The sequence below is a fragment of the Chanos chanos genome, chromosome 3 (assembly GCF_902362185.1).
Source record: "Chanos chanos chromosome 3, fChaCha1.1, whole genome shotgun sequence".
Classification (NCBI taxonomy): domain Eukaryota; kingdom Metazoa; phylum Chordata; class Actinopteri; order Gonorynchiformes; family Chanidae; genus Chanos; species Chanos chanos.
Window position 1 is genome coordinate 21,196,041 of NC_044497.1, and position 17,485 is coordinate 21,213,525.

Genomic DNA, 17,485 nt, shown 5'->3' on the forward strand with positions numbered 1-17,485 from the left:
CACTTTGTATCACTGTAGTTTTTTTTTTTTTTTTTTGGATGGCTCAGCTGCCATGGCTTTGTTACGAGTTACACTCACAGAGCCTGTCTCTGTTTGAAGGAGTTGACAGGCTGGGCCCTCTGCTGCCATGGCAACGCACCACATGATAAGGTCTACTGTATTAGATTGCCTTGGACAGAGGGCAGTGAAGCATGGTGTGAGCATTCACTAGAGTCTCTATCACACTCACTAAAAAAAGGAAAAAAGAAAAAACCTTATAATGATGGAGCTTACGTCTATCTGCTATCAAAGTTGTACCCTACCGTGAGGACAGACTGGTAACCCTTGTTTCTGTAAACATAAACAATGGTGTGAATGTAATTTGTTTTTCTTTTGAGCGATCAGAGCCATCTTCCTAGAATGCTGTAGTGAATTCTAGCTTTGCTCCTGCCCTACTTCCTCCAGGCTCTGCTCATCAAGCCCTAGAGAAGTCTATGAATAGTCCAGCAGCTGTGTTAGATTTCAGTAATCCACACCCTTAATAGCAAGCAGCAGCATCTCTCACTGTTTCAGTGGTAAGCAGTGGTGTGTAATGTATAGTCCTCAGTATGAAGAGGGAAGGTTGTAGACCCAAATAACCAAATGGCTTCAATTTTACTGAAAATATTCTTTCAGAGTTATAGAAAACCCATTAGCAATGTTTGATGAAGCATTAATTCTTTTGTCTTTTTTCACTTTCACAGAAAGACTAAGGAGAGTAGGCAGACTGGTTGTGACATGGCAGATAGAAGACAACTGTTTGCAGAGATGCGTAAGTACCCAGGATTTAGACATTACCTGCTCACCCTAAACCATGGACGCAGCTATGTGGGCCTGTGTCTGGGCTGTGTGTGTGTGTGTTGGTATCCTTTGTTCCCGGTTGTGTTTGGGGGGTTATGAAACATTGTATTAAGTTTACAGGACAAATGATTTTTCCCATACTGCTCACACCCTGTGCAGGTGCTCAGGAACTTGATTCCATTCGACTGTCCACGTACAGAACTGCCTGCAAGCTCAGGTTCATCCAGAAAAAATGCAACCGTAAGTGTGATGGCAATCATGAACCATTACCACAACCGCAACCATAACCACAACCATAGTCACAACCATAACTGCAACCATAACCACAACCATAACCAGAGAGAATTTACCGGCCCTGAGAGGAATGGGACAGGTTGTCTAAAGACTACCAGACAGGAGAGATTTGTGTACATGTCTGCTTAAAACAGCCTGTTGGCATTTACATCATGTGGCATTGGATCTAACAACAATAAGAAAGTTATCTCCTACTTAGTTATTCTTTAGCTTAATGGTGAGTTCAATAATGACATATGAGAAATTAAAATGTGTGGAAATCAGAGAAAGCTGTTTGAGTCACATTTTAAAAGGCAGAGCACATGTGGACTTTGAGGTGTAGAAGCCTCAAACATAATTTCTTAAATGACATGTTTCTTGTGTCATGGTATTAACTTTAAATTTACTCTCTGAGGAAACAGTGTTTATGTTCTTATGCTGAATTTTGCTGTCCTGTCTGTTTCCCAGTGCACTTGGTAGATATTTGGAATGTCATTGAGGCTTTTCGCGAGAACGGTCTCAACACCATGGACCTAAGCATGGAGCTTTCAGTGTCTTCTCTAGAAGCAATACTTTCCACCGTCTTCTACCAGCTGAACAAACGCATGCCCACCACACACCAGATCAGCGTGGAGCAGTCCATCACCCTGCTCCTTAACTTCCTATTGGCTGCTTATGATCTGTGAGTCCCCAGTCACCCAGTGTGTTCCCACAGTGTTGACGAAATTCTGATACATGTTACACATTATTTAACTGCAAATTGAGCTGAAAGTCACCAGCTCTTGTAGATGACAGTATACCCGTGCCTTGTACTATGTTGTGCATTATAGCAGAAAGAGGCTGTATGGAGTGATGGAGTCTAAGCATAGGTAGCGCAGATCATGGCTTGGCTTAGATAATGATGTTTGGTAACAGCAACGGAATGAGCAACATGTGAGGATTAGGACATAGTACGTGTGTGCTTTTTCCTCTAGAGATAGCCTTGGAAAAGTCTCTGTTTTTGCTGTGAAGATGGCCTTGGCTACAATTTGTGGAGGAAAGATTCTGGACAAATTGAGATGTGAGATCACCTTTTCATGTTCATTGTTAATTTGCAAATGAAAAATTTCTGTAAAAACTGATACAATAGGTCATACCATCTATCATTTATGAATATTTCAGGTAATTCTATTATCATTAAGTAATTTAAAAATCTTCTCTACTTTCAATAGTATGCATTTGTCAAGCAATGTTTCTACTTTTTTCCCAAGATATTTTTTCCCAGATCTCTGATTCCAGTGGCATAATGATATACTCCCAGTTTGACCAGTTCCTTAAGGAGGTACTCAAACTCCCCATGACCGTGTTTGAGGGGCCGTCATTTGGTTACACGGAACAAAGTGCAAAGACCTGTTTTACACAACAGGTAAAACCTAGTGTTTCACATAACATAGTGTAACATAGTATTTTTGCTTTATTTCTCATTCTGCCTTTTTAAAGTACATGGTTGAACTTCTGGGTCATGAATTGGGTGTAGAAATAAATGACAGATCATGTAAGTTTGTTTTGTTTTGGTAACAGTGAATAACCTGTTTTTTTTAAGTATTCAAAGTCTCCGTGATTGCACAATCTCATTTGCAAAAAAGCAGAGGCCAGAGTGGCAAATTAAGATAAGATTAAACTTTTGAAAGTTTGTCAAAAGAGTACAAAAAGTTTTTCTGTGTTGTTTAGATATTATCAGTAACAGTGTTTTTCTTAACTCTGACTTGTCAATTTTTTACACAGAAAAAAGTTTCTCTGAACACATTCCTGGACACTTTCATGTCAGATCCACCCCCTCAGTGTCTGGTTTGGCTGCCACTGATGCATCGACTGGCTAATGTGGAAAATGGTGAGTTTTTGCATTAGAACATGATTTCTCAACCTTTGGCCTAACAGGGACCACAAAACATTAAAACACTCAGTTAGGCATTCTTTTAGGAACGTATTACATCCCCACTCATAATGGCTACCATTACAACCATGGGTGGGAAACTCAGTGTCCAGTACTGACATGAATGTGATTTTTAGACCTGTGGCTGAGACATGGTGATATCCAATGACGGACACCAATGCCATTATAGTGTAAAATCTTCAGGCACTGTCACTGGCCAGTGAAACTTTACTGCATGGACTGAGAACATTTTTCTCTGACTTGAAATCAAAACTGATCTTACGTCATTGCAGCTGTGGCCCTGTTTACACCTTGCATTAAGATTCGAGTTTGGTGATCCCATCACAAGTGGACAGCTCAAAAGTAGAGGTGTAAACGCATCCCATGCGCATTGAGGTCGCATCGAGATCCGATCACTCAGACTACATTTGGAGGTGGTCTGGACCGCATATGACCACATTCTTATAGCAGTGTAAACGCGAATGCAAACTTGACCACATTGAACGACCATCTACTCAACTGATGTCCTTTGCTTGCGCGGAAATATGAACTCATTCGCGTATGTACACATTCGCTCACCAACGGCATCATATTAAAGTATGACAACAGGCAACAACAACAACAACAGGCAAAATGGATATTGTTTTGATTTCTTCTTCTTCTTCTGCGATCAATGATCACCAAATTTCTCTCGGACATCTCTTGCTAGAAATGCCTCTCCCAGTCAAAAAAATCTAAATCTAAATCCCAGGAGTATGATCGTTATCTCACGTTAAGCGTTTTCCTCTCCAGTGACGCCCATTATAAGGAAACAGCTTAACGTGCCTTAATGTCCCAAAACAGTGATCAATGATTACTAAATTCATCTGACATCTCACATGTTATAAGGGTTATTTCTAATTAAAAAAAAGCAAAGCTGAAATTCAGTGAAAGGAGTAACGTGTTGGAAATGACTTGCATGTTTATTTGCATATGGAGCGGGGAAGTGAGATCCAATCTCAAGTGATCACTCGAGACACGGATTCTAAAGCCAGGTGTAAACGGACATAACGGACGTGCAGATCAGTCTGTGTGTGTGTGTGTGTGTGTGTGTGTGTGTGTGTGTGCAGATCATTGTGTTTGTGCAGATCAGTCTGTGTGTGTGTGTGTGTACAGATCAGTCTGTGTGTGTGTGTGCAGATCAGTCTGTGTGTGTGTGTGTGTGTGTGTGTGTGTGTGTGTGTGCGTGCGCGCAGATCATTGTGTTTGTGCAGATCAGTCTGTGCAGTGAGCACCATGTGACTATCACTCAGGGTCAAAGAGAAAGGAGCACATATCATGGCATGGACTTGGAATATAATATTGGAATATAGGATTTCTCTGTAGCTCAGGTCACAAACGTGCACATAGCTTTGTCAATGTAAAAAAAAAAAAAATAATAATAAATATATATATATATATATATATATATATATATATATATATTGTGGCAGGGTGACGCCGAACAGGGGTTCTGGTGGCCCAAAGCACACCAAAAATAAACAAAAAGAATGGCTCCGCCGCAAATAGCACGTAAGTGTACGGTTTTTTATTTACAGTGCAACAACAAAAATCCAGTCCCAAGTGAAGAAAAGTGAAAAAAAAAATGTCCAAAACGGCAAATATTTACAGGAAGAAAAAATGGATATATATTTACAAGAAAAAAACAAACAAACAAATAAACAAAATATATATATAAAGATAAACAAATAAATAAACAAAATATATAGATAAACAAATAAACAAATTGCTACTATCAATTCTCACTACGTTCAATTCACTACACCACAGCTACACTCTGTTTCTCCTGTCTCCCACAACCTACAATAATGAAAAAACCCCCTTTTGTACTGTAAGCCCCTCCCCTCAGAACATACCAGCTTCCCCTTTGTTGATTTAAAATAAAATGGCAATTAATTATTCACCCCCGTACATATACACAATCACAAACTCAAATATACACTCCACAGTAATTGTTCACTTTCACCATTTCTGGCTGGTAACAGCCGATCATTACATTTTAACATAAAAACCCCTTTTCCCTGGAGTGGCCCCTTCCCCACGTGCATCACGCATGCGCCACCCCAGCTAAACCAAATAAATGAATTTGCATTCCACCAGTTCTGTTTGGTCCTCCCCTGCACCGGTAGTCCCAGGCTACTGTAACGCCGACAACCAAACAGACGGACAAACAGAGAAAACAGATGGAGACACGACAATCCAACAAACACTACAACGCAATACAAATATGCAAACCAAGCGACATGTATAATAAAGACGGGACAAACATTTATCTGGGTAATTGTGTACGTGTGTAACCTGATAAAGATGCTAACGGTAAAACAAACAGTAAAGACGCTAACAAACATTTAGGTGTAATTGGAGGTGTTTTAAACTGTAAGAATGGAACGTGAATTGGAAATGTTTGTGTGTATGGAACCGGATAACCTGCTGCGTGCTTCGAGTGTGCACCCTCGAAGCTAACGCAATATGTGATTAGAATGGGTGTATTATAGATATGTATGAATGACGTACACGTAACAGGACACAAACACGAACGAACAAAGTACAATTATGGAAAAGTGGTTGGTTTGGGGGGGAAAAGGCGCCGCTCACGGCCTGAGACAGAGCCCTCTGTCACATTATATATATATAAATAAATGATAATAACCTTGTGTGCTTTTGTCTCCTGTCCCACAGTCTTCTCTCTGAATGCCTGGTCATTGCCTGATATATGTAACAGGGCTGTGTCTTATTTGCACTTAGAGAGGAGAGAAGGTTATTCTGTGAGGAACATAAAATCCAGACATTTACCACACCCGTATAAAAGTGTGTGAGAGACCAGGTGATCGAGTCAGACAGGTGTGGAAGTGGGGATTTGGGCCATTACCCGACATCATTTGTGTCATTAAGTCTGACATAATCATACAGGTGATTAGGACCTAAATGTGATCTCCACCTAAGATTTACAGCCAACTCACTCACTCTGCTAATGCTGTTGTTATTAGATTTACAGCTCAACTCACTCAGCTAATGCTGTTCTTATTAGATTTACAGCTAACTCACACACTCTGCTAATGCTGTTGTTATTAGATTTACAACTCAACTCATTCACTCTGCTAATGCTGTTGTTATTAGATTTACAGCTGACTCACTCACCCCATGCTCACACCGGCAGCAACTTTAAGTCACTCACTCTGCTAATGCTGTTGTTATTAGCTTTACAGCTAACTCACTCACTCTGCTAATGCTGTTGTTATTAGCTTTACAGCTAACTCACACACTCTGCTAATGCTGTTGTTATTAGATTTACAACTCAACTCATTCACTCTGCTAATGCTGTTGTTATTAGATTTACTGCTGACTCACTCACCCCATGCTCACACCGGCAGCAACTTTTTATCGCAGAGTCGCCAAGTCACTGTCGCTTACATTTGCCTAGCAGTCGCTTGCAGCCAGCTTGTGGCCGTTGCTAAGGAATTGGGCTACAAATGTTTTGACGAAGCATTCATTTTCCTTAAAAAAAAAAAAAAAAAGAAAAGTACATACTGTGATATCCTGTTAAAATACAGATACTTACCTGCAGTACCACTCCCCGCCACACGTGGAGGTGTCACCTGAAGTTATCGCCACTACTTACTTGATATATCCATGTAGAGTGAAACCTGAGAAAGAGACAGTTGACGTTAGGAGATTACTTCAATATTTGATTTCTTTAAGTCATTGATTAAACTGTTAATCTGCATCCCAGATGGCCTCATCATTGAATTAAAGTCAAGTAATTGTTGTAATCTTACCGTTAAGGTTATCACATTTAGGCGACGAGGACACTGGATGGAAGGAAAAAAAATGGCCTAATTGAGGACAGATACCAAAGTGGACGTCAAGTTCAAGGTTGCGTTAGGGCTATGTCATGCTAAATGATAAACGTGCTAAGGCAGGACCAGTGAGATAGAGTAACAGTACGTAAGTTCCAGTAATACGTACATAAACATGAGTACAATGATTGACACCCTGTCAGCCTTTAAGGCTAAAGAGCAAACATGGGAAGAATACTGTGAGATACTCGAGCAGTTTTTCGAAGCAAATAGCATTGATGATGGGGAATAACAGAGAGCTATTCTAATCAGCATAATGGGTCCAGCCACGTACAAGCTCATGAGAAATCTACTGAATCCAGAGAAGCCTAGCTCGAAAACGTAGCAACAGCTAAAGCTTTTGATACAAAATCACTTCAATCCGAAACCGAGCGAGATCGTTCAGAGGTACAAGTTTGACTCTCGCTCTCGCCAGCCTACAGAGAACGTCAGTGCATATGTAGGTGAGCTGAGACAATTGGCATACGATTGTAACTACGGCACAACACTCGAACAGATGCTCAGGGATAAGCTTGTGTGCGGGATAAATGACGATAGAATTCAAAGTCGCTCGCTGGCTGAAACAGATCTGACGTTTGGGAAGGCATCCAAAATTGCTGTAGCTGCAGAAGCTGCTAGCAAGAATGCTTAAGACCTGCAAACTAAAGTAACCTGTAACCGAGTAAAGACAGAGGGCACGGTAGCAAGAAAGGTGGAGAAAACTAACAAAAATACTTTTCCAGAGACAGAGAGAATGCTACCGATGTCACGGGAAACAACACAGTGCAGCCGAGTGCAAGTTTAAAGAGGCAAAGTGTCACTGTTAAATAGGGCATATCGCTAAAGCTTGCCGAAACCGAAGCAGAGAGAGCGTGCAACAAAGCACTCAGAGCGGAGCACAGAGACTCCTGTACACATCGCTCACACAACGTAAGAGAGAGAGCGGACGACGGTGAAGATAGTTCCGAATCAGAGGAAGCATTCACGTCAGCCTGCATGAAAACAGAAACGGCAATACAGAAAGTGAAACCAGAAATTAGTGAATTTTGAAATTGATACGGGATGCAGCGTAAGCATAATGAATGAGAGCAAGTTCTAGGAGACGTGGGAAGCAAAAAAATTCCCACCTATAAAACAAACCAAACTAACACTTAAGACATGCACTGGTGAGAAAATTAGTGTGGTAGGTGTAGCAGAAGTAAAACATGCAGGGCAGGTGCAGACATTACCTTTAGTGGTGGTAGCAGGGCCAGACCTAGCTTACAAAGAAGAGGGTGACTGGAGGCCATAAAGCTGAAGTGGGATGTAATTAAAAACGTGAGAACAAAGGCACAGACATTACAGGGAGTGCTCACTAAAAATGAGGAAGGCATGTTGAGAGGCATGAAAGCAGCGATTCGAGTGTCTGCTGAAGCCCACCCCAAATTCTATCGACTGCGCTCTGTCCCCTATGCCATGAGGGCAAAGGTTAGATGAGGAGCTAGACAGACTGTTAAAACAGGGCATAATTTCACCAGTTAGGTACGCTGAGTGGGCAGCACCCATAGTCCCTGCTTTGAAGCTGGATGGGTCAGTCCGGATATGCAGTGACTACAAACTAACAGTAAACAGTGCATCCTCACTAGAGCAATACCTGAGTCCCAGTGTCGAAGACCTGTTCAATACACTAGAGGGAGGGAAACAGTTTTCCAAACTCTACTTAAGCCACGCCTTCCAACAAATTGTGATGGATGATGAATCCAAAAAGTACTTAATGGTGAACACACACATAGGTTTGTTTACCTGCAGTAGGCTGCCATTTGGGGTTTCGTCCGCATCTGCCTTTTTTCAAAGAATGATGAAGAGCATGCTGCAGGGCCTGCCCCAGGTAGCTGTATATTTGGACAACATTCTACTGACTGGGGGAGATGAAGCAGAGCATCTGAGAACACTGGACGAAGTACTCCACCGACTGAGAGAAGCGGGCCTGTGACTCCTCAGATGTTAGCATGCATTTCTTCAAGATGAAGTTGAGTACCTAGGTCACAAGGTAGATGCTGAAAGGCTTACATCCGGTGGAGAGCAAGGTGAGAGCCATAGTGGAAGCCCCATCCCCAACGACAGTGACCAAGCTGAAAGCTTATCTAGGTTTGTTGAATTACTGTACCAAATTCCTGCCAAACCTTGCCACATGCCTAGCCCCGTTACACAATCTACTAAGGAAAGATGTGCCATGGGCCTGGAACACAGAACAAGAAGAAGCTTTTCAGAAATCAAAGCAGTTGCTCAAATCAGCCAAAGTTTTAGGTCACTACACAGCTCACAAAGAATTGGTATTGGCGTGTGATGCCTCACAGTACGGAGTTGGTGCTGTGCTGTCACACGTGATGGAAGACGGAGGGGAGAAGCCACTGGCGTTCATGTTGTGGGCACTGACACCGGCAGAGAAACGTTACTCGCAGCTCGACAAAGAAGGGTTAGTGATAATGTGCAGAGGCGGGCAGTCCTGCTGAGAGCAAAAAAATACAAAGTTGTCTACAAGCCAGGTAAAGATCACGTGAATGCAGACGCGTTGAGCAGGTTGCCGCTGCCTCAGACTGAGGAGGAGAATGATGACACAGATCAAGTGCTCATGCTAGAGGTGATGGACGAGCCACCAGTCACAACAGCACAGCTGAAGCAGTGGACGGCCAAGGACGAAATGCTCTCCCAAGTGCATGATTGGTGCCTGAAAGGATGGCGAAGAGAGGTGGACCCGTCATACAGTCCATCCAGTCACAGAAGACGGGAATTGAGTGTGAAGGATGGATGCGTGTTTTGAGGGGCGAGAGTGGTCACCCCCAAGAGAGGAAGAAAGGCCATACTAAAACAGCTGCACCACACGCATCCGGGCATATCGAGAATGAAGGGCTTAGCATGCTCATATGTATGGTGGCCGGGAATGGATATTGAGATTGAACAGGAAGTGCAGTCCTGTCAGCCATGTCAAGAAAACAGGAAGTCTCCAGCCCGTGCACCACTACACCTGTGGGAGTGGCCTGAGACACCGTGGAGCAGACTTCACATTGATTATGCAGGCCCCTTCCTTGGGAAGATTTTCCTTGTCATAGTGGACTCACACTCAAAATGGATAGAAGTTTACCCATCCAGCACAACAACGAGTCAAACAACCATTGAAAAGCTCAGACATTGCTTCAGCACACATGGCTTGCCATAGATGCTTGTATCCGACAATGCAGCATGCTTCAGAAGTACTGAGGTCGAGGCGTTCCTGAAACAAAATGGCATACAGCATGTAACATCCGCTCCATTCCACCCTGCACTGAACGGCCTGGCAGTAAGAGCAGTACAAATGTTCAAACAGGGAGTAAAAAAGGTGACAGAAGACACCTTGGAGACAAGAATAGCCAGATTCCTGTTGAACTACAGAATTACACCACAAGCAACAACTGGCTTGTCACCAGCTGAAATGCTGATGTCAAGGAGAGTACGTGCCACTGCTTACCTGATATATCCATGTAGAGTGAAACCTGAGAAAGAGACAGTTGACATTAGGAGATTACTTCAATATTTGATCTCTTTAGGTTATTGATTAAACTGTTAATCTGCATCCCAGATGGCCTCATCATTGAATTAAAGTCAGGTTATCAGATATACTAAAATATTATGAATATATATTATATGTATTTATATGCTATATAAATACAATATGTTTTATAGGAAAATATGTTTTGGAGTTAATTTATAATTTATTTTCTTATAAATAGTGTGATCTTGCTTTAAATACTGTTTGACCATGAACTGCAAAGTAGCATTCGCAATCGCCGCTATCCATGCGTGGAGACAGCGTTGGGAACCAAAATGCTAATATAGGAATTCAAGTTTTAGAAAACGTTTCGCAGCGAAAGAATATAAGAGGAATACGTCTACCCTGTGGCTGTCACTCGACTCTGTCGCCGCTCATTTGCATAAGGTCGAACGTTGGTCAACTTTTTTTGGTTGCCAAGTTCCGGCGGTTTTGTCGCCAGGCCACTAGTCGCGCCGTGTCACCAGCAGCCATTGGAGATGAATGACTTCCTGTCGCTTTGTAGCTTGTTGACGCTGCTGGTGTGAGCGCAGGGTCACTCTGCTAATGCTGTTGTCATTAGATTTACAGCTGACTTACACACTCTGCTAATACTGTTATTATTAGATTTACAGCTAAGTCACTCACTCTGCTAATGCTGTTGTTATTAGATTTACAGCTCAACTCACTCACTCTGCTAATGCTGTTGTTATTAGATTTACAGCTCAACTCACTCACTCTGCTAATACTGTTATTATTAGATTTACAGCTCAACTCACTCACTCTAATAATACTGTTATTATTAGATTTACAGCTGACTCACTCACTCTGCTAATACTGTTGTTATTAGATTTACAGCTGACTCACTCACTCTGCTAATGCTTGTTATTAGCCAAAACTGGATTTTATGAGGCAAGCTTTCCTCTTACTCAAGTTCACTTCCTACCTTGACCACTGAAAGTTTGGGGCATTTAAACTGTCTTTTTATCATATAAATTGCCATCTAAAATGGGCTCCTCAGCATTTCTTTCACTATGATGTCCGAAACAGTGTCTTTTTCTACTGTGATGAGAGCAGGCCCAGGTTTACTCTGTACACATGTGAAATCTTGCTGCAATTTTACTGTGATTCTTTCAAAAACAGATATATCTGGATCATAAACTCATTTAAAAAAATTACTTGTGGTCCTCTGTCTACTCAGGGTAATGTGTCAAATGAGAAAGTATCTTGATATGACTGCTGTAATGTTATATTTTATGTTGCGTGATGTCATTTTAAACATGACCATGATTTCACTACCCAATAGCAACTGCACAGACCAATAGTTCTCTTTACTCCAGTCATATGATGCAACCCGATAGTGAAAAGTCTGTGACCCAGTTTGTGTTTTGACCTAGTTTTGGTTTGTCACCCAGTGAAAGTGAAACTGTGTTTTAGAACAGTATGGAGATGGCTGACCACATGACTCAAAATATTTTAGGCAACTGAAAACCTTACTAAATTAAGCAACAAAGATGGAAATTGTCCAATAAAAGTAACTTTTAGACGGGACTCTTATTTTGTGCTTAGATTTTGTGCTTCACAGGAAGAAACCATGCAAGATATAGGAGCATATACATCTAATGTATTAGTGACGGAAGATTTAAGCAGTGTGCGTTATGTGATACTGAATGTCCTTAGATATGTGTCCAGACTCATTTAAATGTTAGTTATTTTAGAGCCATGAATTCTGCTTGGCTTACACGTTTCTATTTTCCTCTGTTAGTTTGTAGAATCATTTACCATGCCTCTTCTAAAACAGTCAGAGGCAGAGCTCCAGGCAGCGTAAATATTACGTTCTGTCAAATTTAAACAATGCACAACTGAATGATACCTCTAGTGCAATTTCTCTGGCATCAAACACACCCTGTTCTCCTCTCCCGGGGGCCCATCCTGCTCCTCGGTGCAGTCTTCCACCCAGTTGAGTGCTCCTACTGCCGCAGCGAGAGCATGATGGGCTTCCGCTACCGCTGCCAGCGATGTCGTAATTACCAGCTTTGTCAGGATTGCTTCTGGAGGGGGCATGCCAGTGGTTCCCATAGCAACCAACACCAAATGAAGGAGTACACGTCATGGGTAAGGGAACCATGTGTGCGTGACAATGTTACAGTGTGTGTGTGTGTGCATGTGGGTGTATGTCTGTGTTTGTGCATCTGTGTGTGTGCCTGTGTGTGTGCATGCCATCTTTACTCTTCCTCACCCAGATCGAATGTTACATTGTCTGGGTACAGAATGCTCTTGGTTAAATATCCTGGCCTGACCCCAGTCATGTGTGACAGTGAGTCTGCTCTTTGTCATTAGAGGTCTTATCATCCACAATTCCTTCAGGTCCTTTTAGAAGTAAATCAAGGTAAATTAGCTTTGTGATGGAGGTATTTGTCAAGTGTTTGCTAGACTGGATCACTAATGACAAACCGTGTTTGACTATGTAATGATAAAACGGAGTGCCATTATACAGTGGACACTCATAATTTACAACTTCTCTTTCTGCAGAGGTTTTATGCACTAGTTCCAAACAAACTCTATTGGCACATTGTGTAGAGATCTTTCAGTGTAGGTGGTAACTCAGCTGAGAAAGGGTCAGGGGAAATACTGATACTTGCAAATATACATCTATTTTGGGGATATTTTTGTACTGTTTTCAACTGTATGTTTAGTATATTGTATATTTCTTAAACCATCTGATGTACGAGTGGTGCTTGTGTGGTATATTCTTGCTCAGAGGGGCAGATGTTTCTGCTGCTCACTAATCACCAAAACTCCTTTACCAGAGCCCCACCCCCTGTCACGCCCTTTAGTGCTCTTTACTGTAAATGACGGCACCTTTTCATTATCTCACCGGCTTACTCATTCCATTAGAGACAAACATTTATGCTTACAACACTTTTGTGGGCAGTTTCCACTCTCTCAACCCATGCCCATTATCAGCCTTTCTTCCCAAACTCAAATATCAAATGTTGTTGTTTTTTTTTTTTTTCTTCATCCAGAAATCCCCGGCTAAGAAGTTGTCGTATGCCCTCAGTAAGTCGCTGAGCTGTGCGTCCAGTGGAGAGCCGCTGTACCCCCTGTTCCCTGACACCCCCGAGAAACCCCTAAACCTATCCCATGTGGTGTGAGTTCTCTTTCAGACTGTCACCAATGTGTGTCCAACAGCATTACAGCGTTATCAATATAAAATATCTAATGCTCAGATGTTTTTAAAATCCAGCCATTAAAGAAACTGCCTTTGGAGGAAGGAGATGAACTTTTATCTGAAACAGATAAAACTGAACTACTGACATAAAGTGTGTGTATGCAACCGTGTGTGTGTGTTTGGTAGTGTGTGTGTGTGTGTGTGTGTGTGTGAGAGAGAGAGAGAGTGAGAGACAAGCACCAAAAAAATAAAAATACTGCCCTTAATGAGGCTTTGGAAAGGTCAGAAAAATCCAAAGTCTTTTTGCAAATTAGTGCAATAGAATAAGTATTTTCATACTTTGCTGTTAACATGAAATTCAACTGCATCTCAAAGCATCAGCCTGACTTTGTGAAAAACGCATGCTTACCAATAGTAAAAAAAAAAAAAAGCAATGACAATGTCCACATATATATCAGTATGATGTCGTGTTGAATTCAAAAGGGGAGCTGAATATTTCTGACAAGAAACTCACACAGGGTGCCACATTTCATTAAGAAGCTTTTTTTGCAGACTGTTTGCTGTCAATTTCTCCTAACCCTGTTTAATCTATGAGACCAGCTCTAGTCCTCCTAACTGTGGTTAATCTGTCAGACCAGCTCTAGCTGTTTTTCCCTGGCTAGTGATGTCTGATGATTTCATCTGCCTGTTTTCTTTGTGTGCTTGTCTTCACCTCCCAGATACAGTAGTGTCCTTTAATGGTAATGTTCACATACCTAGTCCACTGGTCTCACTGGTCTCTCCAACAATAAACAACAGCAAACTGATCATGGTCATTTCATTACTGTCAAAATCACTATAATGTACCAACCTAAGTCACCCTGCATTCATGTAGTTTTTTGATGTATGGTACAGTTATAGGGAGATAAGGCACAGTTTCTAAAATTTATGTGATCTTTTATTTAAATAACTCATGCTAATATTTTGCTGCTCTTTTTTGCTGCAAAATAGTGACACATGGTAAGTTTTCTATATTTATTGTAACACTATACACTGCCTGGCCAAAAAAAAGTCGCACACTCTAATATTTTGTTGGACCGCCTTTAGCTTTGATTATGGTGCGCATTCGCTGTGGCATTGTTTCGACAACCTTATGCAATGTCACATTTATTTCTGTCCAGAGTTGCATTCATTTTTAGCCAAGATTTTGTTGACGATGGGAGAGTCGAACCACCCCGTAAAGTGTTCTCCAGCACATCCCAGAGACTTTTAATGGGTTAAGGTCGAGGCTCTGTGGTGGCCAATTCATATGTGAAAATGATTTCCCAATTTTGGTGTGATGAATCTTGGCATTGTCGTTGTGGAATATGCCTGTGCCATCAGGGAAGAAATCCATTAATGGGATAACCTGGTCATTCAGTACATTCAGGTACTCAGCTGACTTCATTTTATTGCCACATAATGTTGCTGAGCCTAGACCTGACCAACTGAAGCAACCCGCGATCATAACACTACCTCCAGAGGCTCCAAATCCAAACGGTGACTTTTTTTTGGCCAGGCAGTGTACACCTTACATTACAACATTGTTTGGGCAGTGGCTTGTTGTGTCTTTGTTGTGTCTGAAGGTAATGTGAAGCTTACATGCACATTATCTGGCACACACGCACACACACGCACACACACACACACACACACACACACGCACACACAGTCTCAGATAATGTTACTGTTACTAAATGAATTGTGTTCTTTCCCCCTGCAGGCCTCCCAGACCAGTGAACAGTGCCAGTGACTTCATATTGTCCCACTCCATGCCCACTTCTGCCAGCCCTTTCTCCAGCAAAATGTGAGTATGTCACCCAGTGTTCAATACATGCCACATTAACCAATACACTTCAGTGACAGTCAGTCTCTTACTTTTATTCTTACTGAAAAAAATCTGAATTATAATTTGTATTCAACAGATTAGTATGTGTGTCTTATTTTTGCTCTCTGCTATTTCAGTATACAAGCCAATTTTTTACAAAAGAAGTTAAGTTTGAACACTCAAACATTGATAATCATTTATATAAGCATTCATCATATATGTAAGCGTCATATACGCCTCAACATATAAACATATATTTATGCATGAGAGTTTGCGTGTGCACATACTTACGTGTATGTGTGCTAGTGTGTGTGTGTGTGTGTCATTCATTCATATCTCACTCTTGTGTTGGCACAAATAGAGAGCGTAATACCCAGAGTGCTGAAGTGACAGAGACAAAGCGTTTGTCTAGGGCTGCCACAGATCTGTTAAGAGGGAAGGGGTAAGTCAGATAGGCTGTGGGAATGCCAGATGTGTGTGTGTGAGTTCACCCAATTAAAGACTTTTACAGAGATATAAGACATTTCACAAGGTGCTTTCAGGGGTAGATTTCTCTGCAGATATACTACAGAGTAAACTCTGTCCTTTTTTCGACCCAGTTTGGAACAACCAACCTGTACAGGTCTTAGTCCCCATGATGGTGTGATCCCTGACCCCTGAGTCAGTCAGGCAGGGTGAGGACGTATACATGCATCCAGCACATGCAATCAAGTCAGTCACCTGCCAGTTTACTAGCATCTTTATAGAAACACTGCAAGGACAGGGCACTAGGAACTGTGCTATTTCACATGCATCAGTATCCACACTGTTAGAACAGGATTTATGAACAAAGAAACTGTTTAGGGTCCACCTTTACTCTGGTCAGGGTGAGTAGTGTACACACTATAAGTGCGTATTTAAGCGCAAATAACACAACAAGAGTTCATTAAACACTGGTGAGACTGCCGTGGACAATAGCCAATGATCTGTCATAAGCCTATTTATACCAGGACAATTTTCAGGTCTTTAGAGAACATGCCTTTTCTCCACTCTCAACTCCAGAAGCTGGTTAACATATTTAAATCAATTTTATATGTAGAGTATGGAGTTAGCAAGCATGCAGGCAATAAAACCGGCCACCATGAGACCAAAGAACATTTATAGCATTCCTATTGAACATAAACGAGACCAAATGTGTCCTGTATGCTCATACTGTATTTGTTTTTCTGATAGGTCTGAAGAAAAAGCAAATTTAATTATATAGTTACATGGCCAAGTTGTTGGATCAGTCCCAGGTTTGATGAAACTGCCTTTAGTACTGGCCATAAATATGTTGTACACTGATTTGCATGTTTTTATCAGAGATATGAGGTTCAAGATTTACTTTATATGTTGTGAAGTTCTAGTTTGTCTCCCTCTCTCTGTGTTTGACCTTAAACACTGCATTCTCTGAGACAAGTACAGCTATTACCCAAACTTCAACCAAAAACACATCTTTTCACTTTGTTCATTAAAAAAAAAAGAAAACAGCTTCTAATTTTGCAATTTAATTATTTAACTTTTACACAACAAACCTGTATTTGTTTAGTGATGAATTACAGCTGAAATGTTTGTTTTAACTTAGATTTGTTGTTTCCATGTGCAGACTGTGATCAGTGTTGATTATTGGTAAAAGCAGGTTAAAACAGACATGTTATAATTTGATTTGATAATTTGATTTGGAGTTTTAATTGTTCTTGTCAAAAGGCGACTGTTTTATTTTTGAAACTGGACAGTGATTTCTTTTCACATTCTCAAAGACTTAGGATTTTTAGTGGAAATCTGTAGAGCCTTGAAAGCAGGTACTTATCAACTGATCAAACTTTAAGAAGGAAATCAGTGTCATCAGAGGATCTTTGTCGGCAAGTCTAGTGTTGATTCAAGTTCAAGTTTAAGTTCATTTGTATAGCGCTTTTTGCAGTCAGTATTGTCTCAAAGCAGCATTACAGCGATCAGAGACTAAACCCCCAGTGAGCAAACCCAAGGCGACAGTGTCAAGGAAAAACTCCCTAATGGAGTGAATAGG

At 41.3% G+C, this 17,485-nt stretch overlaps 1 protein-coding gene across 1 annotated transcript in view; it reads left to right on the top strand.

The window, feature by feature from the left end:
• The first annotated feature begins 756 nt into the window (after positions 1–756).
• The window catches only part of dtna (dystrobrevin, alpha), a 28,561-nt gene continuing 11,832 nt past the window's right edge, over positions 757–17,485 (top strand). Inside the window, exons 1-11 of the mRNA XM_030767650.1 lie at positions 757–790; positions 979–1,059; positions 1,561–1,774; positions 2,067–2,152; positions 2,343–2,497; positions 2,857–2,962; positions 12,372–12,538; positions 13,450–13,574; positions 14,586–14,594; positions 15,337–15,420; positions 15,803–15,883. Coding sequence (XP_030623510.1) covers positions 757–790; positions 979–1,059; positions 1,561–1,774; positions 2,067–2,152; positions 2,343–2,497; positions 2,857–2,962; positions 12,372–12,538; positions 13,450–13,574; positions 14,586–14,594; positions 15,337–15,420; positions 15,803–15,883 — 1,142 coding nt within the window. The remainder of the gene's footprint in view (positions 791–978; positions 1,060–1,560; positions 1,775–2,066; positions 2,153–2,342; positions 2,498–2,856; positions 2,963–12,371; positions 12,539–13,449; positions 13,575–14,585; positions 14,595–15,336; positions 15,421–15,802; positions 15,884–17,485) is intronic.